At 40.8% G+C, this 27,226-nt stretch overlaps 1 protein-coding gene and 1 long non-coding RNA gene across 5 annotated transcripts in view; one reads left to right on the top strand and one right to left on the bottom strand.

Moving 5' to 3' along the window:
- The window catches only part of BDNF (brain derived neurotrophic factor), a 69,068-nt gene extending 62,314 nt beyond the window's left edge, over positions 1-6,754 (top strand). For all 4 annotated transcript variants that reach the window (XM_017858806.1, XM_017858808.1, XM_017858807.1 and 1 more), the window contains exon 2: positions 3,076-6,754. In XM_017858806.1, coding sequence (XP_017714295.1) covers positions 3,076-3,840 — 765 coding nt within the window. In that variant the 3' untranslated portion in view covers positions 3,841-6,754. The remainder of the gene's footprint in view (positions 1-3,075) is intronic.
- LOC108519653 (uncharacterized) lies at positions 1,049-27,226 on the bottom strand. The gene is made up of 3 exons (XR_001882680.1): positions 27,215-27,226; positions 21,794-21,959; positions 1,049-2,495 (listed from the first exon to the last, which is right to left on the bottom strand). It is a non-coding gene; the product is annotated as an uncharacterized LOC108519653 (long non-coding RNA).

A 27,226-nucleotide genomic window follows, 5' to 3' on the forward strand; every position in this document is an offset into this window, starting at 1 on the left:
AGAAGACATTAGATTTGAGCAGATAGAACAAAAAAGCCATTGCCAGTTTTCGTGTAAGAGAATAATAATATGAGAGTGGTTAGCCAGGAAGTGGTCATCAGAGTTGAATGGAGCAGAAAGAGTGTCTGATACAGCATGGAGATGTTGTGGTCACAAAATGAGGTGGTGAGGGCTGAGCTAAGATGGTGGCAGTGGGATGGATAAAAAGGGATAGCCAGGAGAAATATTTTAAAGGAAAAATTAACAGGACATCTTTACTGACTAGATTGGAAGGCTATACTGGAAATATATTCTCAAACTTGATTCCAGGATTTCTATCCTATGCCTGGGTTGCCCAAAATATCAGGAAACCATTGTTAGAAACAGAAAAGATAGGAGATACCACTGTTCTGACAAAAAGTATTGAGTTTGGTGTTGCACCCACTTGACTTCAAGGCCTTGCAAGTGAGTAGACAGTTAGAATTGCAGAAGTGCCACTCAGAGAGCAGGGCTTGCAGTGTGGGGTTGGACTTTGTCACCATTTTATTAATTCCTAATTCTATGCAGATGCTCAGCTTGAGGAATGCCCATGTTTGGGCTTCAGAATGAAAGCCAAGTAATATTTACTCAGATGCCAATTTTCCCTCTGAAATATTTGCTTGTGGAACTGAGAAAACAACATAGAAAGCATTACTTATTTTTCTCATAAAAAAGTTATTAATAAAAAGATAAGATCAGTGAAAGGCAGAATAAACTAGAAGCCAAGTATAGAAAATGGTATCATTCAAAGACTCATTACTGTAGTGGTGATAACAAAACAATTTTCCAACAGCTTAAGATGCCTCAGTACTTTGGACCATTTTTAAGTAGTTAGTGTGGGCACTTAGTAAATATGTATTAAACTATAGTTCATTAATTCTTTTTTATTTTTTATTTTTTTTTTTTTTGAGATAGAGTTTCACTCTTGTCACCCAGGCTGCATTTTTGCTTTCTTAGTGGTATATAAAATGTTGTGTTTCACAATGATGGTATCTTAGATTTGATTAAATATGGTATTAAAAAATAGCTGATCACAGAAAGTCTCTACCAGTGTGACGCAGATGGCTAAAGTATTCCAAATTTGCAACCTTTTGTTGACCTAAATAAGAGGTGCCCCTTGGGTTGTTTTTATTTGAACTGGGAATATTAGGAGAAAGCTTTTTCATTCAGTGGTGTAAGTACCATCTACCAGAAATAGAAACCCCCATGGAGGATCTATTTCTTTGATGGTACAGGACTCAGAATATTCACAAAGATTTAGTTATTAGCAGAACAGACATCTGTATTCTATTCAAACGAATTTGCCCTTCCTAATCTGAGAACATTGTGCAATCTAAGCAGTTCTAAGCATGTTTGCTATTCGTGCAAAGTGAGAGTAAATCTAAAATAAATTTTTTTGTGTGTTTAGGGATGGTAATAAAGTCTCTTAGTGGTTGAAAATGTTATTTTGTACAAAAGTGGAGAATATTTGCCTTTCAATACCAGAATTTTCAGCCATTTCTGCATTCTGACCTATTGACTGGAGGTAGGTTGCCTTTGAATTCAGTAAAACTTCATGGGCAGAAACACAGTTCCTTTTCCTACTTATTTGGATAGCATGATGGTCATTGCATGATGTGTCTTTTTGTAAGTCCATGCCTCAGAACTGAGAAGTAGGAATAAAATTAGTGTCAGGGCTGGGAATGCTACTCTTTGCTGCTGAGAGACACAATACTTCAGGTAAGTGATTCTGAAGTCCTTCACCACCTGACGGTAACCTTGGGTTGGTTCATAGGTATGTTTTCATTTTGCTTATTCATCCATTTTAATTGGCTTCCTAGAGCATGCTTGTAGATGTAGAGCCAAATTTAGAGTAGAGCAACCCTCTGGCAAACAGGAAGAGATTAATTTTGTGGTATGCTTTTAAGGGACTTCCCAGGAAACTTCAGAAGCAGAGAAAGAAGCACTGGCTGCCTATTCCAAAATGTGTAAAATACCACTCAGCTTTTTAAACGTAGGATATAAACTCAGAGCACACACAGGACCACTTCTCCAGTAAAAAGAAAAGTTGAGCTTTCTTAGCTAGATGTGTGTATTAGCCAGAAAAAGCCAAGGAGTGAAGGGTTTTAGAGAATTGGAGGAGATAAAGTGGAGTATGCATATGGGAGGCATTTGAAATGGACTTAAATGCCTTTTTAACACTGACTTTTTCAGTTTTCTCCTTACCAGACACATTGTTTTCATGATATCAGCCCCAGGCATAGACACATCATTAAAATGAACATGTCAAAAATGATTTCTGTTTAGAAATAAGCAAAACATTTTCAGTTGTGACCACCCAGGTGTAGAATAAAGAACAGTGGAATTGGGAGCCCTGAGTTCTAACATAAACTTTCTTCATCACATGAGGCAAGTCTTCTATGGCCTTTGGTTTCCTTATCTGTAAAACAGGATGGCTCAATGAAATTATCTTTCTTCTTTGCTATAATAGAATATCTCTGTGGGAAGAGAGAAAAAAAAAAGTCAATTTAAAGGCTCCTTATAGTTCCCCAACTGCTGTTTTATTGTGCTATTCATGCCTAGACATCACATAGCTAGAAAGGCCCATCAGACCCCTCAGGCCGCTGCTGTTCCTGTCACATTCCTGCAAAGGACCATGTTGCTAACTTGAAAAAAATTACTATTACACTTGCAGTTGTTGCTTAGTAACATTTCTGATTTTGTGTTTCTTGTGACAGCATGAGCAGAGATCATTAAAAATTAAACTTACAAAGCTGCTAAAGTGGGAGGAAGGAGAACCTGAAGCCACAATTTTTGCACTTGCTTAGAAGCTATCTAATCTCAGATTTATATGCTAGATCTTGGGGAAACACTGCACGTCTCTGGTTTATATTAAACCACATACAGCACGCTACTGACGTTGATTTGTGTCTGGTGCAGCTGGAGTTTATCACCAAGACATAAAAAAACCTTGACCCTGCAGAATGGCCTGGAATTGCAATCAGATGGGCCACATGGCATCCCGGTGAAAGAAAGCCCTAACCAGTTTTTTGTCTTGTTTCTGCTTTCTCCCTACAGTTCCACCAGGTGAGAAGAGTGATGACCATCCTTTTCCTTACTATGGTTATTTCATACTTTGGTTGCATGAAGGCTGCCCCCATGAAAGAGGCAAACATCCGAGGACAAGGTGGCTTGGCCTACCCAGGTGTGCGGACCCATGGGACTCTGGAGAGCGTGAATGGGCCCAAGGCAGGTTCAAGAGGCCTGACATCATTGGCTGACACTTTTGAACACGTGATAGAAGAGCTGTTGGATGAGGACCAGAAAGTTCGGCCCAATGAGGAAAACAATAAGGACGCAGACTTGTATACGTCCAGGGTGATGCTCAGTAGTCAAGTGCCTTTGGAGCCTCCTCTTCTCTTTCTGCTGGAGGAATACAAAAATTACCTGGATGCTGCAAACATGTCCATGAGGGTCCGGCGCCACTCTGACCCTGCCCGCCGAGGGGAGCTGAGCGTGTGTGACAGTATTAGCGAGTGGGTAACGGCGGCAGACAAAAAGACTGCAGTGGACATGTCGGGCGGGACGGTCACAGTCCTTGAAAAGGTCCCTGTATCGAAAGGCCAACTGAAGCAATACTTCTACGAGACCAAGTGCAATCCCATGGGTTACACAAAAGAAGGCTGCAGGGGCATAGACAAAAGGCATTGGAACTCCCAGTGCCGAACTACCCAGTCGTACGTGCGGGCCCTTACCATGGATAGCAAAAAGAGAATTGGCTGGCGATTCATAAGGATAGACACTTCTTGTGTATGTACATTGACCATTAAAAGGGGAAGATAGTGGATTTATGTTGTATAGATTATATTGAGACAAAAATTATCTATTTGTATATATACATAACAGGGTAAATTATTCAGTTAAGAAAAAAATAATTTTATGAACTGCATGTATAAATGAAGTTTATACAGTACAGTGGTTCTACAATCTATTTATTGGACATGTCCATGACCAGAAGGGAAACAGTCATTTGCGCACAACTTTAAAAAGTCTGCATTACATTCCTTGATAATGTTGTGGTTTGTTGCCGTTGCCAAGAATTGAAAACATAAAAAGTTTAAAAAAAATAATAAATTGCATGCTGCTTTAATTGTGAATTGATAATAAACTGTCCTCTTTCAGAAAACAGACACACACACAGACACAACAAAAATTTGAACCAAAACATTCCGTTTACATTTTAGACAGTAAGTATCTTCGTTCTTGTTAGTACTATATCTGTTTTACTGCTTTTAACTTCTGATAGCGTTGGAATTAAAACAATGTCAAGGTGCTGTTGTCATTGCTTTACTGGCTTAGGGGATGGGGGATGGGAGGGGTATATTTTTGTTTGTTTTGTGTTTTCTTTTTTGTTTGTTTGTTTTGTTTTTTAGTTCCCACAGGGAGTAGAGATGGGGAAAGAATTCCTTCAATATGTATTCTGGCTGATAAAAGATACATTTGTATGTTGTGAAGATGTTTGCAATATCAATCAGATGACTGGAAAGTAAATAAAAATTAAGGCAACTGAACAAAAAATGCTCACACTCCACATCCTGTGATGCACCTCCCAGGCCCCGCTCATTCTTTGGGCATTGGTCAGAGTAAGCTGCTTTTGACGGAAGGACCTATGTTTGCTCAGAACACATTCTTTCCCCCACTCCCCCTCTGGTCTCCTCTTTGTTTTGTTTTAAAGAAGAAAAATTAGTTGCGCGCTCTGAAATATGTTACCACTGCTGTGAACAAGTGGACACATCGTGTCACATCATGACACTCATAGTATAAGCATGGAGAACAGTGATTTTTTTTTTTTTTAGAACAGAAAACAACAAAAAATAACCCCAAAATGAAGATTATTTTTTATAAGGAGTAAACATTTGCATAAATCATGGTAAAGCTTAAAAAAACTCATGGTAAGGCTTAACAATGTCTTGCAAGCAAAAGGTAGAGCCCTGTATCAACCCAGGAACACCTAGATCAGAACAGGAATCCACATTGCCAGTGACATGAGACTGAACAGCCAAATGGAGGCTATGTGGAGCTGGCATAGCATTTACCAGCAGTGCGGGAGGAATTTCTGAGTGGCCACCCCAAGGTCTAGGTGGAGGTGGGGCATGGTATTTGAGACATTCCAAAAGGAAGGCCTCTGAAGGACCCTTCAGAGGTGACTCTGGAATGACATGTGTCAAGCTGCTTGGACCTCGTGCTTTAAGTGCCTACATTATCTAACTGTGCTCAAGAGGTTCTCGACTGGAGGACCACACTCAAGCCGACTTATGCCCTCCATCCCACCTCTGGATAATTTTGCATAAAATTGGATTAGCCTGGAGCAGGTTGGGAGCCAAATGTGGCATTTGTGATCATGAGATTGATGCAATGAGATAGAAGATGTTTGCTACCTGAACACTTATTGCTTTGAAACTAGACTTGAGGAAACCAGGGTTTATCTTTTGAGAACTTTTGGTAAGGGGAAAGGGAACAGGAAAAGAAACCCCAAACTCAGGCTGAATGATCAAGGGGACCCATAGGAAATCTTGTCCAGAGACAAGACTTCGGGAAGGTGTCTGGACATTCAGAACACCAAGACTTGAAGGTGCCTTGCTCAATGGAAGAGGCCAGGACAGAGCTGACAAAATTTTGCTCCCCAGTGAAGGCCACAGCAACCTTCTTCCCATCCTGTCTGTTCATGGAGAGGGTCCCTGCCTCACCTCTGCCATTTTGGGTTAGAAGTCAAGTTGGGAGGCTGAAATAGTGGTTCTTGGAAAAATGGATCCCCACTGAAAACTAGTGCTCTAAGCCCATTCAGCCCATTTCACACCTGAAAATGTTAGTGATCACCACTTGGACCAGCATCCTTAAGTATCAGAAAGCCCCAAGCAATTGCTGCATCTTAGTAGGGTGAGGGATAAGCAAAAGAGGATGCTCACCATAACCCAGGAATGAAGATACCATCAGCAAAGAATTACAATTTGTTCGATCTTTCTTTTAGAGCTAGTCTGTCTTTCACAGTACCATCTGAATACCTCTTTGAGAAGGAAGACTTTACGTAGTATAACTTTGTTTTGTGTTATTTGAAAATATTATTTTGTAATTATTTTAATATGTAAGGAATTCTTGGAATATCTGCTGTATGTTAACTTTATGCATCTTTCTTTTGAGGGACGAATTTAAAACAAACCCCCATCACAATCTTAAAGGATTGCAAGGGCCAGATCTGTTAAGTGGTTTCATAGGAGACACATCCAGCAATTGTGTGGTCAGTGGCTCTTTTACCCAATAAGATACATCACAGTCACATGCTTGATGGTTTATGTTGACTTAAGATTTATTTTGTTAAAATCTCTCTCTGTTGTGTTCGTTCTTGTTCTGTTTTGTTTTTTAAAGTCTTGCTGTGGTCTCTTTGTGGCAGAAGTGTTTCATGCATGGCAGCAGGCCTGTTGCTTTTTTATGGTGATTCCCATTGAAAATGTAAGTAAATGTCTGTGGCCTTGTTCTCTCTATGGTAAAGATATTATTCACCATGTAAAACAAAAAACAGTATTTATTGTATTTTAGTATATTTATATAATTATGTTATTGAAAAAATTGGCATTAAAACTTAACCGCATCAGAAGCCTATTGTAAATACAAGTTCTATTTAAGTGTACTAATTAACATATAATATATGTTTTAAATATAGAATTTTAATGTTTTAAATATATTTTCAAAGTACATAAAATCTGGGGGTTCTGGGTTTTTTTCTCTTTACTGTAAAACAAACATGAAAACGTGTTTTATTATAAATACGTGTGTTCCTTGCTTTAAGACTAATCTGACTAGTTTTAGCAATTAAACAGCCCTCCAGAGAGGATACTTATTTGAAAGCCTGGGAGGCCAATCCTGCAGTCTGTGAGCTTCTGAGAAGTTGTAGGATTGGATCTGTCTTCCATGTTGTAAGATGGGAGTGTCATTTTCTCGGACACTTGAAAGTTTTACCCCTTTGAAGTGATATACTTTCATCAGATACCAAACCATGTATCCTAGCAACATCAGGATCCACGAATCACGGCTGGCTGGCTGGCTCTATCTGATTATAAAATAACTGTTAAAAAAAAATCAAAGTAGGTTTACTTAGGGATAATGAGAATAAATTGGCCCAAATTTAGAAAGTCAAGTACTGGAAAAAAAAGAAAAGAAATTCAATATTTGGAGACAGGTCACATACTCACAGTTTAGAAATGGTGCCATTTGCAGTATGTATTTGTATCCATAGCACTGATTTAATTTTTGTACGTGCAGCACACAGATTTTATATCATAGTACCCACAATCTAACAGATTGCTAGGATTTCTAAAAGGATTTGCCTCCGTGATGGCTGCCAAGCCGCTGGGTAATTTAGTTAAAGTGTTTAAAGTTATCACTAAATCTTAGGGAAATAAATGGAAGGATTTTAAATCAGAGAAAGGGCCATTAAGGAAAAAAAGCATCTGTTCTTACTCTTCAGCCTCCCCATTTGAACACTGACAACCCATCCCATAACGTGGTGAACTATATCTGTGCAATGTATCATTTCTATTTCTAAACATACACACATGGTTTCCTCTTGTATTGTCTTATAAATAAGGATCAGGAAAGTCATAACAAACATTGACTTGTGTTGTGTATACGGAAAAACAGATAGAATGAGATGAATTACTCTATCCTAATCTGTCCAGTGAACTTGAAAAGTACTCTAAACTCTAAGAGAAGCCCTTGACTGCCAGTCATGACAGCCTAGCCATGGAATTAGAACTTTGATAAACTTCAGGCTTGACCAATTTTCATAGTCAGAGGATCAAAATATTTTTTAAATGGTTGAGTAAAAAAAGTAAAAATTAAACATGACATCCAAATTACTTGAAGTTAAACGAGTTTGGTAAACATCACTGAAAGTTTTCATTAGAAGATGAGATTGGAGAAAAAAAACAAAATAGAGACATCTACTAAATTATCCAACTTGGAGTTAATAGGAGTAACCAATGTGTACTGCATTCATTGAGTAAGCAGTTAAACTTGTTTAATTATTAAGATGCCTGGAAATAACTCAGATCATTGCTTTGATCTGTTGTTTTTCACCATACTGATAAGCCTCTGGGTGATTAGCTGTGTCTATGAAATCTTTTTATGAGCTGTACTAATTCTATGAATAATAAGACAGTTCCGAATGAGAATCTGGACTAAGTCGTAGAATGGGTCAGTGTTAAATTGTTCCTCATTCATTTAAGTGGCTTCTAGATCTGGATAAAATGTCAAACACTTTTTGAACTGCAACAAATGGCTTCAGGCATTGCCTCAGTTCAGCCAGCACTCCCAGTAGTGTTAAGGTTTAAGCTTATTGTAAAGCATACATGTCTCCCTCATGTTCTAACATCAAGCCTGGTCTATAAGTTAAAGTGGAAATGGCTGCATATTTTGACAAACCATTGTTAAGTAAAGACTGTTAATTGGGATAAAAAACAATATATGTGTACATAAATTTAGGAAGATGAAGTGTTTAGCTTGCAAAAAGCCATTCACAGATTTGATCCAACCTCAAAATGTTGACCAGCAAAATTAGTGTTTGATGGAACACAGGCCATCCTTTTAGCTGTGGGTTTTTAAACTGTGGTTTTAAAGGTTGGTTGGCTGCTTGGTTTGGGGACAATCGGGGGTAATGGTTGGGAATTTGACTTTTGTTGGTTACGTTGAACTAACTGGTGGTTGGTGAACTCCCCACCTAATAGCTAAACTTAGCAACTAGAGTGGGTGAAGCCACTCCAAACCAGCCCACGTTTATGGACATTCCTTCTAATAAACACCCTGCCTGCATGTCTATCCCCAGCCTTGTGAGTATGATCATCCATTCTCTCAATTCTGGCCACCATTTGAATTATTTGTAGGGAATAAAAGGCAAACTCCTTTTTAGTAAGTGATTATTTGCAGTAAATTACTTGAAGACTATGTTTAAATATTAACAGAAAAAATACTGTGACCTTACACATTATCATCATTGAGAAGACCCATTTCTGTGGCACTCTGTAGGATTTCTATAGGCCTTTACCTCACCCCCACCCCCTAATTATTTACAAGGCACAGAGCACCAGATTAGGAGCTCTCTAGCCTGGCATTTGCTTTTCTAAGAACAATCCTGTGTGCTTGGTAACGTCAGTACCATGGAATTGTAAAAAGCAGGCCTTCCAATTAAACCTCACCACACAAACAATAAACAAGACCTTTACATTTAAGTGTGAGCTGCTATTTTATATCTGGCAAAACAAGTCTTTCCTTTAGAAAAATAAGCCTATCTGTCCTGAAAAAAGCCTCACACACAATGTTGTAGTTAATGACAGGACTTGTCTCAAGTCTGTAAATGACCAAAAAGCGTTAGTTGAAATCCTGAGCTTGAGGTGTATGTTCTACATTTAGAAAGGACATAAAGATGCTTCTGCAGCTCTGCGCTTTGGTACTGTATTCTATTTCAAACGGTTCCTTAGAAACCAGGGGCTGGTCTGCATAGAATGTCTGAACCCAGGGGAAATATTTTCGTCTGGCTTAAGTGCTCACAATTTGAAAAAATCTGTATCAAGTACTGCAGTACACATTTAAATTTATTTAGTCAAGCTGCATTCTCCATTGAGCCCTAACATTTAAAAAATAGTTGCTAAACTGGGATTTGGTGCATATCAGGAAGGAAAGAGGAAAAAGACATAAAACAGAAACCTTACCCAGCAGAGACCTTCTCCAACAGATACCAAGCAGTGTTTACTTGGAGATAACAGTACCCACACTCTCCTCCAGTTAGACTCATGCAATGATCTCAAAGTGTGGATTCCAACCAGCATCTGCATCTCTGGGAACTTGTTATAAATGCAAATTCTCAGTTCCCATCCCAGATTTACTAAATAAGAATCTCTGGGGGTAGAGGACAACAATCTGAGTTTTAACAACCCATCTAGGTGATTCTGTGCCCACTCAAATTTGAGGATCATTCGACTAAGGGGATTAAACAGCCCTTCACATGTTCTAGATAATAGGAAGATGGCACATCCCAAGAATTTGGAACTTTGAGATCTGATCCCAATCATGTCACTACCTCTTTTCTTGGCCCTGAAAACATCAAACCATCTATGTTTCCATTTCCTAAACAACGCTAGAGTGATGGGTGCTCGCAGGTGGAGCAATGCTTAGTGTTGTAAGACAAGAGTGCACTGATGGTTTGAAAGTGAGCATGCAAATATGAGCCAGGAAAGCCCAGTGCCATTCATATTCAACAATTTTTTTTCTTTCCTTTCAAAGCAACAGCAGTAGTGGATTCAGGACCCAGAGCATGTAGTCGTTTGTAACACTTTTGGAAGGATTGTGAGAAATGAGAAGCAACATGCAGCAAATTAATAAGGAAAGGATTATTCCATCTGGGGAGCTGGGCTCTGCACATGCCAACACAGCCCATTCTCTGTGAAATAGCGTTTTATAGGTCATAAATTAAATCAGAATCCTGAATTAATCAGATATTAACATCCAGCTGAGGAAATCTAGGTTCACACCTCCAGAATGACCAGACTATAAATTCAAAGGGCTTCCTCAGACTTTGTGGCAAAGCTTTTCCATATTGTAGGAACTGGTTTCTGGAAATGAGGACCTCAACATAGCTATTCCCATCTCTGTGTGTATGTGTATGTGTGTGTGCACACTCCTGCACATTTTACACTGCACGTTGCATTAGAAGATTTTTCTGTTTCTGGGATGGACAGGAGGGTGTCCAATCCATTAGGCAATACGGAAGCCTGAATTCTAACAAGCCTACCTTGGAGAGCCAGGTATCTTGGTAGTTCAATCATTAGGTTGGCCAACTCTTTCCAGTATCTGAGCCTCCATGCCCTCATCTGTCAGAGGAAGAGGCTGAACTTGGGGGATCTCCCAAGAGGATGGTCTTGGAGGTAAATTTCAGTTTTAAGACTACAATTTCATTCTTCCTACTTTATTACTTGCCATAAAAAGAGATTAAAGAGGTTTCTGAAGCACTTAAAGGCTGGGATGCATTCTGAGATAATTCACTGTGCATCGCCTGCCTCCCTCCATAGTTGGTGTCCTTATTTCTTGGCACTTGCCACAAGATTAAAAGCAGGAGGCACCTCGAGTTAGTGTGGTAGTTGGGTAGGATGTGACCCAAGGAATGTTTCTACTTCATATGCAACTATAAAGTTATTACCAACTGTCTGACAAGCAGGCAGAAAATACCTTGGGGAAGGTGCCCAAATATTCTTCAAGATGCAAACTTTCTACCAGGCTCAAACCTTACTTTCAAAGCCAGGCAATGCATTTACCTTTGTTTTATGTCACTCATTCAACTGTATGACATGGTGCCTGGCAAGGAGAGATTCCTTGTGTTTTGCCAAGTTGCAGAGTCAGGAAACTCTGAATGAAACTGAAGTAGCATCCTGTAGAGTCACTGTTTATAGAGCTCTCTGAATGAAATGGGTTTGCATCTCTGTTCTTTGGGGCTTTATAAATTCACCAAGGACGTACAGCTCCCAGCCTGCTTCACCACCACCCCCGAGCACTCTGGATGATTCCTCCTCTTGAGAGGATGGCCTTGAGAACAAAAGTGTCTCATAACAAATCACAGCAACACCACATTCAGCAGCAGATTTCCTCAGAGGAACAGCAGATATTTCAGAACGGTAAAGAGGTCATTCTGAGTGGAGCTTTGGCTAGCTTAGGAGACAAACCTCACTGGTATGCCAGGGTTTGAAACTCCTCATTTCAGCAATCCAACTTTGGTTTATTCCTGGCCCTGAGTCCTTTTTGCCCGAATCTCTGAGAAATCTATGTTTTTGTTCAATCCACCTCTGCTCCCACTTCATGCCCTGCTTCCCTTCCCGATGACCTCAGAGCTCTGCTTCCTCTGGGATCCAACGTCTCACCTCTCAGGAGGCACATAATATAGTGAAGAGTGGAGTCTGAATCCCAACTCTGCTACAAGAGCTGTGTGACTGTAGGCAAGTCACTTAACTTCTCTGTGCCTCAGTTTCCTCACCTGCAAAGGACAGGTAAAAATATTCCCACTTACCTCATGGGATTTTGTGATAATTAAATTAGGTAATACATATAAAGAACTTAGGAAAGTTATGGACCCATGAGAAAGCCTCAGAAAGTGTTTACAAACTCTTGGTAGTCACTCTGCTGACCGGTAATAAGCTGGGCTCATCTAGTACACACTTCAGAGACTTTTTTCTTATATTCAGAATCCTGGAAGAGATCCCATCTCATCTGTGCCATTAGCATCCAGGGTCACTTTGTCTTTTCTGGAAGACTCAGAGAGATAATTCTTGTTTACCCACTAGCAATAATACTGCTTGGCAGTTAAGCTGTGGCCACTACATACACTCAGGCAAATGGAAGAGATACACTACAACAAAGGGTGTTTTTCTAGACTGTACATTCCAAATGAAGCCCGTTATCCCTACGTGTCTATCCCAGCTGAATGGCAATGACTGAAGCCAGGATGAAATAGATGAACTCATGTAGTCTGAAAGAAACAAGGGGCCATGGTCACATTTCTAAAAATAGACATGGCACATCAGGAAAATCCTGCCTTAACCTCTGCCCCATGTCCTTGACATACATTTAACCCATTGCACAATTATAGTGACTAGTACTTACTATAAGCAGGCAGTGTTCAATGCATCTTATGCAGATTTTCTCACTACACAACAATCCATAAACTAGGTGGTAGTTTTAGTACTCCCATTTTAGAGATGAAAAAACTAAGGCACAGAGAATCCAATTAAGTTGGCAAAGGCTGCAACACTTGTGAGTAACAGGGCAGCCTGGATCTGGAGCCACTCTTAAACCACTGCAAAATTTAAAAGTGTAAAGGGCATTGAGTACAGAAGGGGAAAAAAAAAAGGCAGTGGTTCAGGGGAGGGGAGTGGAATAGCTAGTTACATGTCCAAGGGATTTGGCTTCCATCGGAGAGAGAGACCACTAGTGGTGCTTAGAATTTTTAGCTTTCAAAAGAGTACTGGATTGCTCTTTTAAAGGTTAACATGCAAACAGTCTCTCATTGCATGGGGGCCTTTCCAAAAGTGGATACAACCCTGCTCTGTGCTGAAAAACCTGATTGTAGGGTTTCTAGAGCTTCATGCCAACTGTTTCCAATACTTGGATATGGGGCAGCTGTCACCCCTTTAACCTCATGACCTATCTGAAGAGCTTCCTGTGAATTGCTGGGATTGGGAAGACAGGCAGGTTGTTATGGAACCACTTGTAAAACTCAGGAATGCCCAATCCTCTCTAGGTCAATACTTTACAGTTATTTTGTGTTTGGGATTGGTGGAAAAGAGAAAGGACAATGACTCAGGCCTGCTGGGTCTGCAATAGCCCTGGCCACCAGCGCCAGCCTTTTCTCCCCCATTCTTCCATGTATAGCAGACATCACTTGTAAGTCCTTGCTGCACCTCAGCCTCAGAAGTCATCTCAAGGTCATGCTCCACTGCCAGTTGAATTGAATTGAACCAAAAGATGAACTCAGTTTGCTATCTTGGCTTCCCCAGTTTCTTAAGAACAGATCCCACTGGTGATGGGGTAGATAAGGTAGTAAAGTCAAGGTGCTGAGGACTGGATGTGCCCCTCGGGTTGAGCGGAAGTTAGATGCGAAAGGGTGAAGAATGTTCTATAATGAGTATAAAGAGTTCTATCCATGCACTTCAGACAGATGATCCATATGCAAAGAATCCAAGTAAAGGGTAAGATTACCCTAGGAATTGGTTGAACACAAGGACAAGTGTTTGGCAATAGGCAATACTATTACATCCCTATTTTGTACTAGATGCCATGCTAAATGTTTTGCATGCTATCTAAAATACTCATCAATCATGAGATAGATGTAATTTGAGAGACAAGAGAACTGACAACACAGTAGCCTAAATAACTTGCCCAAGGTCATACAGTTAATAGATGACATAGTCAGATTTGAAGCCACATCTATATAATCCCAAGGCCTCAAATTTTAACCACCAGGCTGGTGGCTCTCAATCCTGACCTGTACATTTGAATCACATAGGGAATTTAAAAAATATGTCTATACCCAGATGAGTTAAATCAGAATCTCTGGGAGTGGGGCCCAGGAATCTGTATTTCTTAAAGATCTTTCCAGTGGTTTTTTTGACCAGCCAGGGTAGAAGTGCTGCCCCAGATTCTTCTTCCTCCAGGTAAACAGGAGTTAGAGGTATCAGAGATTTCCACCCAAGGGACTCAGAGCCCTAACCTGGTTCCAAACTTGGGTGTGGGATTCTAATGACTGGGAATTAACCAGACAGGACCCTAGTTCTATAGGAAATTTAGTAGGACCCTAGCCATAGAAACAAGAAAAATGATTATAGATAGTAAAATCAACATTCAGAGTCAGAATGGACCCACCAGAAAGCTCAATCTAACACTGAGCTCCTGAATGAGGCTCCTTAAATGTATTTAGATTCCCTGTGATTAGAAACAGGAGAGGCACTAATGGCTGCAGGAGGGCTGAGTCTACAGATGAGGATCTCTCATCTACAGATGAGGATCAACTGACCCAGTGCTGAGGCAAAGGGAGCTCTATGGTCTTCTCACAGGCAGGTCGTCACCTGTCCCACCTCCAAGCAACCTGCTCTGAGCCAACATGTTTCCACACATTTCACACTGCTTGGCTCATTCTGCTGGACTCAAAAGGCTTTACTAAGTTGAAGCAATGAAAAAAAAAAAAACAATCCATGTTGACTGGAGTGTTTTCTCTGTTTTCAGAAGTGACTGTTAGATTAGTGTTTGGCTTTATCTTCTGCATCTTCTAATAATTTTATCTCCTTCCCATCCCTACCTCAAACTTCCAAGCAGTGAGTCTTGCTTGACAGTAGGAAAAAACATCTCCGAGTCTCACCGCCCCTTCCTGGAGGGCTTGTTTTAGAAGCAATGCAGGACATGCCCAGCTTAGCCAGGCCACGGGGCTAATCGAATTTGGCAGATGCTCTGTGTCAGCAGGCACCAGGGTGCTAATGCCTGGGGTCAGCTGGTGAGAGGGTAAGTGGGCAAATGCCTGGCTTCTTCCCTGTGTTTTCAGGACAGGAATCTGAGTCCCAGTAATCACTAGCCTATGGGACCAGAGGTTATTTTGGGCCTTCTTTTATCCAATGGAAAGTTAGGGGTGGTGACATCTGAAACTGCCAAGGAGCATCCGGTTTCACCCTTATCCAGGACATGTCCCTAGAGGAAATAGAAGCAATGTCAAGGAGACCAAAACGCGGGTGTCAGAACTTCCCTTTGTTTTTTATTTCTGTGCCATTTGTTTTCATCCGTTCCTTTCACTTTCAGCTCACCTTTCCACTACTCCGGTTCAGGTCTTCATTGCATCTCGCCCGGGCTATCACAGCAGCCTTCCAACCATCTCTCTACTTCCAATCTCTCTACCCCCACCCACTTCCAATCTATCCTCCCATGATAGCAGAATGATCTCTCTGAAGGTTCAATGAAAATAATAAATGTGAAAACACTTCGTAATACATTACACAAATAGCAACACCCACCTATACACAAACGTACCAATGTGGCAGGAGAGACAGAAATGCAGTCTTTACTCACTGTTGACTATGCAGGTGTAAAGGCCAGTGCATTGCAAGGAAATGAAATAGACTGAGAGGAATGTTTTTGGGAAATAATGGTCTAAGTTGGCACACACAGTACTGGAACCCTCAAACGAGTCCTCAAAAAGGCATTCAAGATGGCCTTGTCTGCTTGGTAATTGTACGTCACTGTGATAAACCTGACAAGAGATGTAAGATGTACATCTAATTATGCCCATTTTTCAGGGAACTGAGGCTGAGAGAGGGAGTAATTTGCAGAAGATCACTCAGTGAGCATATGGCAGAACTAGAATATAAATTCAAAGGATATATGCTTTTCAAGTGTGCCATATTGATACAGATACATTAATGTGGGTGGATGGATGGATGGATGGATGGATAGATGAATGGATGAATAGAGCATATGATTTCCCCCCTTTAACATATCACAGCGCTCTCCATTGTTGACAGAGTACCAATTGGTGATATTGACATTATGGCCTTATAGGATGTAGCTTTATTTTCCTACTTTAATGTCCAGACAACTTCCAACACACTTGAGAGTGCACTCCAACCCTACTTCTCCCTATTTCCTAAATGTACCTTGCACTCTATCTCCTCTGCACCTTTGTCCATTTCCTGTCTCCCTCTCTGATTATAAAATCCCTACCCAACCATAACCCATAATAAGGCTGCCAGAAAAAAACATCAAACCAAATGAATAATTGTTTAATATAAGTATGTGCAAATACTCCATGGAACATATTTATAGTAAAAAATGATTTGTATTCATTTAAATTCAAATTTCACTGGGTGTCCTGCAATTTTAATTGTAAAATCTAGCAAACCCACACATCAGGCAGTTGTCCCATGTGCACCCTCTGGTTTTCTTCTGCCATCTCAAGGTGGGATTTAGCACTTCTTTGAATTTTTCATACACAATTCACTCTCACTAAATAATGAGCAATGTGTATTTTATGGAAGCCTTCTTAATAAATGTGAAAATGAAGTTTACATTCCATAATTGACATTTTATTTTTAACAGTTCTTATTAAAAATGGCCTTACGGCTGGGCATGGTGGCTCAGGCCTATAATCTCAACACTTTGGCAGGCTGAAGCAAAATGGATGAGACCAGCCTGGGCAATATAGGAAGACCCTGTCTCTACAAAAAAATTTTTTTTTAAATTAGCTGGGTGTGGTGGCACGTGCCTGTAATCCCAGTACTCAGGAGGCTGAAGTGAGAGGGTCACTTGAGCCCACAAGTTTGAGGCTGCAGTGAGCTATGATCATGCCATTACTCTCCGGCTTGGGTGACAGATTGAGACCCCATCTCTAAAAGTCATTAAGTGTCCTTTTGACCATTTCCCTACATAGCATTTCATGCTGATCACCTGCTCTCACTCTCTGTTATGCACAGAAGCTTTCACTTTTCAAACCCAGGCACTAGTCCACGGCTTGTTTGTATACCATGGTAGACTTATCAAAGCAAATTTTCGATTAGGCAGGTTACTCTTTACAAATGAATTTCCTATGAATATAAAAAATGTTTCTATATGTTTAGAATCTTCAAAGTTCAATTGCATGAAGCCTTTAGCATTTTCTTGGGGAAAATAATTGCTCCCTTACTAAGCCACAGTTACTTGTATAAACTCTTCTAGAGCAGAGGACACTCATTCACCTACGTACCCACTGCAGTTCACCTAGCCATGTACCAGAAAGCACTAAACAAATGTCTATTAAATTGAATGAATGCAGTGTAAGACCACATTATAAGTGTATTTAGCCCTAAATGGCTACAACATTGTTCGCAGCAGCCAAGGAATGGATCCCAGCAGTCAGGGAAAGCTACTTGATAGTCTAATTGAGTAATTCTCCACAGTAGTTGCACATTAGGCATCTGGGGAGTTTTTAAAAATTCGTGATCTGTACACCCCATCCCACATCAGGTAAATCAGAATCTCTGGGGGTGAAGCTCAGGCATCAACATTATTTTCAAAGCTCCCAGGTGATTTTACCAGGCAGAAAAGGTTAAAAATGATGAACAGTTGCTGGAGATTTGGACTAATATTATTCTCTGGGTCTAATCCATGACAGAGGAGACAGACTAAGACCATCAGAGGGAGAGATATGGATTTCTTTTTTGCTTTTCCCTGTTGTAGATGTTTTAGAGTTTATACTGTTCTTTCACATGCATGCACACCTGCCACATCCCACCCCCACCACATAGTCTGGCCTCTGAGCCTTGTGCTGTGTGTTCACTTTGAGAGTGTGAAGAACAAAATGGCTACAGCCATGCTATGTACATATACAATCTTAGTTTTGGCTTGGTTGAGTATTGTTTCCCCAGGTTCCCAACTCCACTTTTACTGTTTTAGGTTCTGGTTTCACCAAGAATTCAGTGGCTGTGGTACCTCCTGGGTATGAGAAACTAAAGAACTTGTAAAGCGGAATTGGCCAGCTTTCCACACCCCCACCTTCGCCTCACACCAACCTGCACTGACATCCAGAGGAAAACCAAGGGAATTGTTTCCTCCTGGTTTGGACACATTCCACTTGAAGCTCCTCCAGGCATTGTGAAGCAGAATTCCTTTCAGTATATGTGACTGTAAAGGGATGAATTTTTGAACTGGAGACTTTGAAAATAAGGATGAGCATGTACAGAGTGAAAGCATGGGCCTCAAGTCAGCAGATTGGAATCCCTGACCTTGCTGTGTATGTCTCCAGCCACATAAGCTAAGCAGGTCACCCCTCACTTCTTTCAGCTTTGGTCTTCTCCTCTGCAAAAGAAGTTTCGAGACTGGGTAATTTACAAAGAATGGAAATTTATTTCTGACTGTTTTGGAGGCTGGAAGGTCCAAGATCATGGCACCAGCAGGTTCAGCTGTCTGGTGAGGGCTGCTCTCTGTTTACAAAATGGCACCTTGATGCTGCATTTTTCAGATGGGAGGACACTGTTCTCACATAGAAGAAGGGATGGGAGAGTGAGAACAGGCCAAACTCCTTCCATCAAGCCCTTTCACAGTGACATTAGTCTGTTTACCTAAACATGTCCCAAAAAGGCCCACCTCCCAACACTGTTGCACCGGGGATTCTTTTAAACACATGAATTTTGCAGGCACCATTTAGACCACAGCCAGGAGGATGCTGAATTTCAGGACCTTAAGGTTCCCTCCAGCTCTAAATACTTCATAGATTCTAAGTCCTGCAGCAGTACATGAGAAGTCTATTGAGACTCCCTAAACCATTCTCAAGAAGGTAAAGGCCCAGAGCCCTGCTTACACATGTGCTCAGATGGTGCACTGAAATTCAGAGCACTAGATAGGAGCCAGAAAACAAGTGCAAGTCCCATTTCTGCCTTGAACTCACTCTGTGTTTTTGAAAAAGTCATGTTCTTTCTCTGAGCCTTCATTGTCTCAGTTGTAAGATGAATGTTAGAATAGATAATCTCTACTGTTCCTTTCAACTCTGCCATTCTAGGGATGTTGGATGTCCTAGTGGCTGAGGGTTCATGTTACAATAAACATGAAATCGAAACATAAAACAGCACTCAAAACATGAAGGAGGAATCGGGATTAAGAAATGAGAAAATGCCTATTGTCTAAGAGAGAGAAGTGAACCAAACACAAATGCAAGTGGACAGAAGGAAGGGAGAGGGGGAAGGATGTAGGGAAATAATTCACAAATAAAATTTAAATTCTAGATCTCTTTTATCTAACCGATGAAAAATATCTATAATTACATTTTAACTTAAATATAAAATTATATTACATTTCAGAAAGAATGCTTCAACTCTTCAAATGAACAAGTATGTTGTTTGCAAAATCAACTTTTTTTTTCTGTAAATCTATGTGGCTTTTTCTGAAGAGAACTAACTAGGTTAATAAGACCATATTCCGTCAATTCTTACTGACAAATAATCACCATGTCTCAAAGTCTTAGGTCTTATTTTTTCCTTTTCCCTTTTGGTCTTTTTTTTTTTTTTTTTTCCATTTAGTCTTTTAAAAAGCTATTTAAAGACCTTCAATTTTAGATGCACACTCTTTAGCTTGGTACTTGAAGCCTCTTGTGATCTGACTTCACCTAGGGAGGGTTGCAGGCCTCACCTTTCCCTGTTCTCCTGCATATACCCCAGAGTCCACTTTTATTGAACCAGCTACTGCCTGTTTCCAAACTATTCCTCACCCCTCTCATCCCTGGTTTTTTTTTGTTTGTCCTTTCTCACTCCTGCTTCTGCACAAATAAATCATTCAAGACTCAAATTCCACTTCTTCCTTAAAACTTTCTCTGATTTTCTAAGCTAGAAACAATTTCCCACAGGCCCTGTTGTGAAATCCCCATCCACATTATTTCTATGTCTCTAGTGGCACTTAGTGTTTTCAGTCCTGCAATAAGGCTTCTAGAATACGACCTTCTGGAGAGCAAGGCTTGTGTCTGAGGACAGCACACGGAACAGTGTTTACGGGGCCAGGCCTGGCTGTCGGACAGACAGCCGGGCTTGACTCTTGGCTCTGTTGCTGGTTGCAGGGTGACCTAAGCAAGCTACTTGACCTCTTAACTTCAGTTTACTCCTCTATAAAATGTGGATGGTACCTACTTCATAGGCTTAGAATGAGACCCAGGGAGATAACAAATGTAAAATAATTGTTACTATAGCACTTATTATATGTCGGACCCTGAAAGCACCTGACATTTGTTTTTTTTTTTTTTTTTTTTTTTTTTCACTGTTAAAATAACTTTAATTTATCTTGCATTTTACAGAGGTCTATGAACGATTTTTAAAAATCACCTGTTTACCCCATATCATGTTTCTCTGACAGTTGTTGAAGTAGGCAATGAGTATGTCAACAGCTTGAGCATCAGCATCTTACAAAGATTTCAGACGAACCAACCACTCACCAAAGAACTTGGCAGCTTTTTTTAATCTTGTTTTTAATACAACGGTATGTCAACTCTGATGGCAAACCTTGTCTTAATTTAATTTAATGTAACTTAATTTAGGAGAGCTAAGTAATTAAACATGAAGCCAAAGTACATAAGAAAGCAGCAGCCCTTTATTGCAAATATGCACACACTCTCCAGTGAGGTTCTCTGGTCCTCAGGTGTGGGGGGCCAGGGAAGTGGCCCCTGTGCTCTTGGGTGAGGTTCTCCGGTCCAGGAATGAGGGGGCCGAAGAAGTCAGGCGGCTCCTGCCGCAGCGGACTTTTATGCATTTGTACTGGAAGGGGGCGGGCAGTGGGCGGGATAAGGGCGTGATAGGGGCGTCTCCATAGGCATGGCTGGTAAGTTTCGATCTCTTTGGATTGACGTCCTGCAGCGCCTGCTCAGTTGATCTGCATTTTCAAGGGCGCGGGCTGCATTTTCCCCCGCCTGGGTAAGTTGGTGATGAAGAACCCGGAAGCAACAGGGGTGGTGCCTTCTTGTTTATCTTCCTCCATCTTGTCCTTTCTCCCTCACCCAAACAAACCTGTCCAGCCACATCTCCATAACATGCTTTGCAAAATCAGTGATTAGCAAATTAGTTAGCTTTGGTAAGGAGCTTGATAGTTATAAAATTCACAACTTCACAGAAACTATTAATATTAAGTAAGCCACACTTTATACATGAAGAACCTGACTCCCAAAGAGCTTAAGGGTCTTGCTCAAAATTAATCATTCTGCTAGTAAGTAGCTAGTCTGGTTCCATAATCCATGATCTTATCCACTGGGCTATATTGATTCTATTCTCTGATTGTTATTTATTTATTTATTCATTCACTTATTGAGATGGAGTCTCACTCTGTTGCCCAGGCTGGAGTGCAACGGGTACGATCTTGGCTCATTGCAATCTCCGCCTCCCGGATTCAAGTGTTTCTCATGCCTCAGTCTCCTGAGTAGCTGGGATTGCAGGTGTGCGCCATCATGCCCACTTAATTTTTGCATTTTCAGTAGTGATAGGGTTTCACCATGTTGGCCAAGCTGGTGTCGAACTCCTGACCTCCAGTGATCCACCCTGCTCAGCCTCTCAAAGTGCTGGAATTACAGGCATGAGCCACCGTATGCAGCCTGATTGTTATTTATTTTTATCTGTGACTAATTCACATTTATTTTCTTATAGAACCTAGCACACCATTGGCATGAAGTAGATGCTCAAGAAATAATTATTTGAAGTGACTCGAAGAAATTCACCTGGTTAGATGCATTTGTGCTGCTGTAAGATTAGCCACTTGAATGACATGTTTGTAGGGAGCCAACAAACAGCTGGTGAGCCTGGGGGGGCTCTTCTGGTTTCCCTCCTTGAGCTCATTTCTATAACCTCCTTAAGTGAGTGAGCCTAAGATACATTGCTCTAGCCCTGGAAAGAAAAGATTTCATTTTAAAAATTGTTTTTCCAAGGAAATGTCAACAATACTAAACACACCCACATATTTCAGAGAACAAATAATGACAGAAAAAAGATTACTATTTTGCTGTGTGACCTTAGGCAAGTCATTTGGTGTCCCTTAGACTTAGTGTCCTCGTCTGTACAATGGCAGGGCTGAACATAATAATCTTTAAGCTCCAACCTTTAGTGATTCCATGTTGTTGTATTTTTTTCTTCTTTTGATATCTCAAGATATGTCTTAAGGCACACAGGATGCAGAAATGTAGAAATTTGATTTATATAGGCTGTATTTGCACAATGCAAAGAACAAAACCGAAATAAAAGCATTTTTGCTCAGAGTTATTTCCGTAACTACTCACAAATTTGCACAGTATTAGTAGTAATAGCACCTCCTATAAATTTAAAATACTTTTGCATTTATACAGGCTTTTAGAGATTTTTCAAATCCTTTCACTCCATTGTTAAGAGGTCCCCAGACTGTTGCAAAACATCCCAACAAAAACATGAAAGATAGATGCATAGAAAGCTTGAATGTTATCTGTGCATCTAGCGTTTATTAAACACCCATTATTTCTAAGTTCTGTAAAGAAACTTGAAAGACACACCCTAGACTCAAAACTCCTGCCACTTAAAAAGTAAGACATGCAAACATATGCAGTTACAAATTAAGAGTATGAAAATACTGTGCAAACAATGGCTTTCCCGAAACCGCTTCTGCAAAATTATAACTAAGGAAATTATGACAGTGAAAGGTATCAGACCTAACCAACTCCATCTTGCTTCTCACCTCTAAACTGTCCTTCTTCATTCCTGGGCGTAGGCTGAACTAACCTTGGGAAGGAATTTACTTTATAGTTTAAATAATAGCCCTTCCCCAAAACTAAACTGTTCTTGTAAAATGAATGAAAGGCCACCAGCCACCAAGTTAGAATGGGAGGGGCTGGAATTCTAGATATTACCAGCCATTATTCCGGAGGTCATAAGATTTTGCAACTCCCCCAATTACTCTTAAAGGTAACATCACTATTGTGAACCTAAGATGGGCCTTTTGAGATGTCTTTTCAGGTTTTTGTATTTCTACCAACTGGATGGTCCCACCTGGACCTGCCAACCAGTTCTGTGGCCTCCACCCAGGAACTGACTCAGCATAAGAGAACAATTTTGACTCCCTATGATTTCATCCTTGAGCCAACCAATCAGCACTCCTGATTCACTGGCCTGCTACCCACAAAATTATCCTAAAAACTCTGGTCCCCGAGTTTTTTGGGAGACTGATTTGAGTAATAACAAAACTCCAGTCTCCTGCACAGCTGGATCTGGGTGAATTACTCTTTCTCTATTGCAATTCCCTTTTCTTGATAAATCAGCTCTGTCTAAGCAGTGGGCAAGGTGAACCCTTTGGGTGGTTACAAATTTAGAGGCTCATCCAGATTGCCCTTGTGGCTATCTACCCGTGGTTCAGTAGCCCCCTCCAGCAATGGATCCAGAGGCCAGCCCAAGCAGCCATCTAGTTCACCTGGACTGGGAGCTGACTCTGGTACTCAATCCACTGATGGGGCACTCCCGACCCAATGGGCATGGATTTAATTGCAATAGATAAATAGTCCTAGGGAGACATCCCATAACTAGAGCCCTATCACAGGGTGTCTGTCTATAGCCCCACTGCAGGTTGTCTGGGTTGGTCAGTATCCTAGATGCTGCCACCGTCTCCTTCCTTTTCCCAACTAGTTCTGTAGCTCCATTGTGAGGTGTCTGTAGCTACACCATGGGGTGTCTGTCTTGGTTTGGCTCCTGGGGGGGGTCTCGGTTGGCTCTCCCTAACTAGTAGAAAGAGTCTTGGTTCGGGACACTTCTCAGTCAAGAAGATTTCAGGGAGATTTCTCAAACAGAGAATAGGAGGATAGTTTGGAAGAGACACTCTGGAATTCTTGGTTAGGAGTCTTGACTTGGAAAGCCTTCTGTCTGTCTTGTCTATATGTGTGTATTTGTATATGTGGAGGGGACCTCTGAAGGAATTGCTGATGGAAGTCCAGCAGGCCTAACTCAGAGAATTTTCCTTATCTATCTAGTCACATTCAGTGAGTCCTGAAAGAAGTTTAACAGCCCTGGATTGGGGTGACTGCTCTTCATCTTGCCCAGAGACCACCCATTGAATTCCTGGATGGAGGTCACCATTCCCCACTTTATGTAGATCAAAGACAACAGGAACCAACGGGAAAAAGTTTGAGCCTTGCCAGGTCGATGTTGGGTGCTGAATAAGGTGACCAGTGTCTGTTGCGTTATGTGTATTTTGCTTCCACTGGAATGGAAAATGTTAATTTGGTTCCCCATGCAGCCCGTCAGGCAGCATCTTGCAACATTGAGAAGCTTTTGCCTATGGTTCCATAAAACAGAAAAGGATCATTTTCTTTTGTAATGGGGATTGGTCCCCCACAGCTATGGCACAGTGAACAGGGCCATCAAATGCTGCTCCATTCTTCTAGAAGCTGCAGAGAAAGGGACCCAGAAACCTGATATGCTGGCACAAAGGGTAGGAATTCTTACCAGAAAAGTGTCTGGCCTCTCTCTCTCTCTCTTTCTCTCTGTCTCTCTGCATTGTGTGTGTGTGTGTGAATGTGTGTGTGAGTGTGTGTGTGTGTGTAGGGGGGCAGTGGTAAGCGATAAATGTGTGTCCTCTGCAAAGGTTTGATGAATAGTAAAAAAGGATTTGTGAGACTAGTCTTAGGCTGTGGCAAATCTGGTGCACTTTGTGCTAAGAATTTGTCTTCCTGTAATGGAGAGAAGGGTGTCACAGAATAGAACATGAGTTTAGGACCCCTATAATCCTGCTTTTCAAGCCAACCTGGCAGGCTGGTCAGTTATAAACTTTGCTGTGGGCCCCTGAAACCAATACCAGATGAAGTTTCTGTCTTGTTTTGTGTCTTTAAGAGCTTAACCTTGTGACTATGTAGAGGTACTTTATCTTGGTCCCCACCATCCAGGGGACAGGAATTTGGGGGTTCATATCACAGCCCTAAAAATTATCTTGAGCCGTTAAAAGCCTTTACAAGCTTGAAATCAGCTGCTCTAGACTTCTTTGGGGAAGAGCAGTAGAAACTGCTCAATACTGTGTAGTTCAGTAGCTAAGGTTTTATCTCTTGACAATGGTGGCCCGCGTTCAATTCTTGGCTTTCAGAATGATTCCTTTCTGGGTTGTTATTTGTGTAACTTTGTCATTTATTGAACTTTTTTTTTTTTTCACCCCATAGATAGCTTCTGATTTCCTGTCTTGAATTTTCCTTTCACTTAACTACCTTTGGGGATATTCTAAAACTTATTTTTTTAAAAAAAATGCTAACCATCTCCTTAAAACACCTTTTGTATCCATGGTTAAGTTATAACCTTAATTAAAAGTTACTAATTTCATGTGGGCGGTTATCTGGGGTAGAATTCAAAGGCCAGAAATATTGGCTGTCCTGACTAGAGTCTGGTAATAAGAGATTTGAAAGAGATTTTCTTTAAACAAAAGAGCTCTATAGTTAAAATTTGCTTAATTAAACATGAATGTCCAAGCTATATATATTTAAAAGACCTTTATCTTTTTTCTGTTCACTCTGCATTAAGTATTCTTTCTCTATTGCAATTCCTCTGTCTTGATAAATTGGCTCTGTCTAGGCAGTGGGTAACGTGAACCCATTGGGTGGTTACATTTCCAAAACATTCTGAGACCCAGGCTATAGGATAAAAAGTCATTCTAGAATTTTTCTGCCTTAATAAGAATTGAGAGAGGAGAAAGAAAGAAACCAGTCAGGCAGGCAGTTAGCATGGGTCCTGGATTGAATTCTTAGAAACTTCTTAGAAACAAAAGAACAGCCTCCAGGCACAGATAAGGGAACTTGCACTGGGGACCTTGCCTAAGATATGCCCACAGCTGCAGAGATAAGAAAGGCTACACAGGTGACTTAGCCAGACATGCCAGCAGTAGAAAATTTCATCCCCTGACACATGCATAATAAGGGCAACAAAGCAATATGGGTAACTCAAGCTAAGGGCCCACATGCGCCTTAGGAGGATGGGGTGGAGCTACCAGAAACACATGCCTTATGCAAATTAGATGCCCAGACCTCAGCAGTTTCCTATAAAAGCCTTTGCATTCAACTGTGAAAAATGGCAACTCACTTCCAGGTCCCCTCTCTGCAGCAGAGAGCTTTCTTCATTCACTTATTAAACTTTCACTCCAACCTCACCCTTTGTGTCCACACTCCTTAATTCTCTTGGTCTTGGGTGATACCTCACAAGGAAAGACTACTACATTGTGGTGCATTGGTGAGTCTGTAACAGACTCCTTTCCAAATGTATGATGTCTTTGAATTTTCAGAACATTTGACATGCATTTATTAATTTAATGCTTAGAACAGACCACCACCAATAATAACAATTCCACATCTTATTTTTCAGATGGGGAAACTATGATTAAGAATGATAAAAAGGCTTGCCTTTGGTCAGACAATTAATACAAAGCTGAAGCAAGATTCAAATACAAGTCTTCTGACTTCAAATCCTACCTTCTTGCCACTTTTTAAACTATTTGTCTGATATTGGCAATTCATGGCAATAAGAGGATGGGTGAAGGGCTCTGGAGGTTTTGGTTACAGTCAGGGAGCTTTAGAAAGAACAAGTGTGCTTAAATGAGGCAGGAAAGCCCGGTACATGATTGAAAAGAATAATTTGTCTAAGTTGCCTAGTTTAAAATCATTTTAATTTGAAAGGTATTTTATCTTCATTTACAGATGAGGAAACTAAGATTCAGAATGATTATTCAAAAATCACATAGCTAGTGGCAACCAGTTTTGAAACCAGGTGTGTCTGTCTCTAAATATAGCGATAAAAAGCATGCATTTTGGTTTGAACTCTGCTCTCCACATAGATTTTGGTCCAGCCAGCCCCCTAACCCTGGTGTCCTCATGTGAAATGAGGCTAATAAAAATAACCAATGGTAAGATCTTCTTGTATGTCATAGGTGCACTCAATATAGTATCTGTTACATAGGAAATGCTTAGCAAATATTAGCTACTACTATTCTTTGTTAGGGTTGAGTGCGGTGGCTCATGCTTGTAATCCCAGCACTGTGGGAAGCTGATGTGGGGGGATCACTTGAGGCCAAGAGTTCGAGACCAGCCTGGCCAACATGGCAAAACCCCATCTCTATTAAAAATACAGAAATTAACTGGCGTGGTGGTATGCACCTGTAATCCCAG

The sequence above is a fragment of the Rhinopithecus bieti genome, unplaced genomic scaffold, assembly GCF_001698545.2.
Source record: "Rhinopithecus bieti isolate Rb0 unplaced genomic scaffold, ASM169854v2 scaffold_48854, whole genome shotgun sequence".
Lineage (NCBI taxonomy): Eukaryota > Metazoa > Chordata > Mammalia > Primates > Cercopithecidae > Rhinopithecus > Rhinopithecus bieti.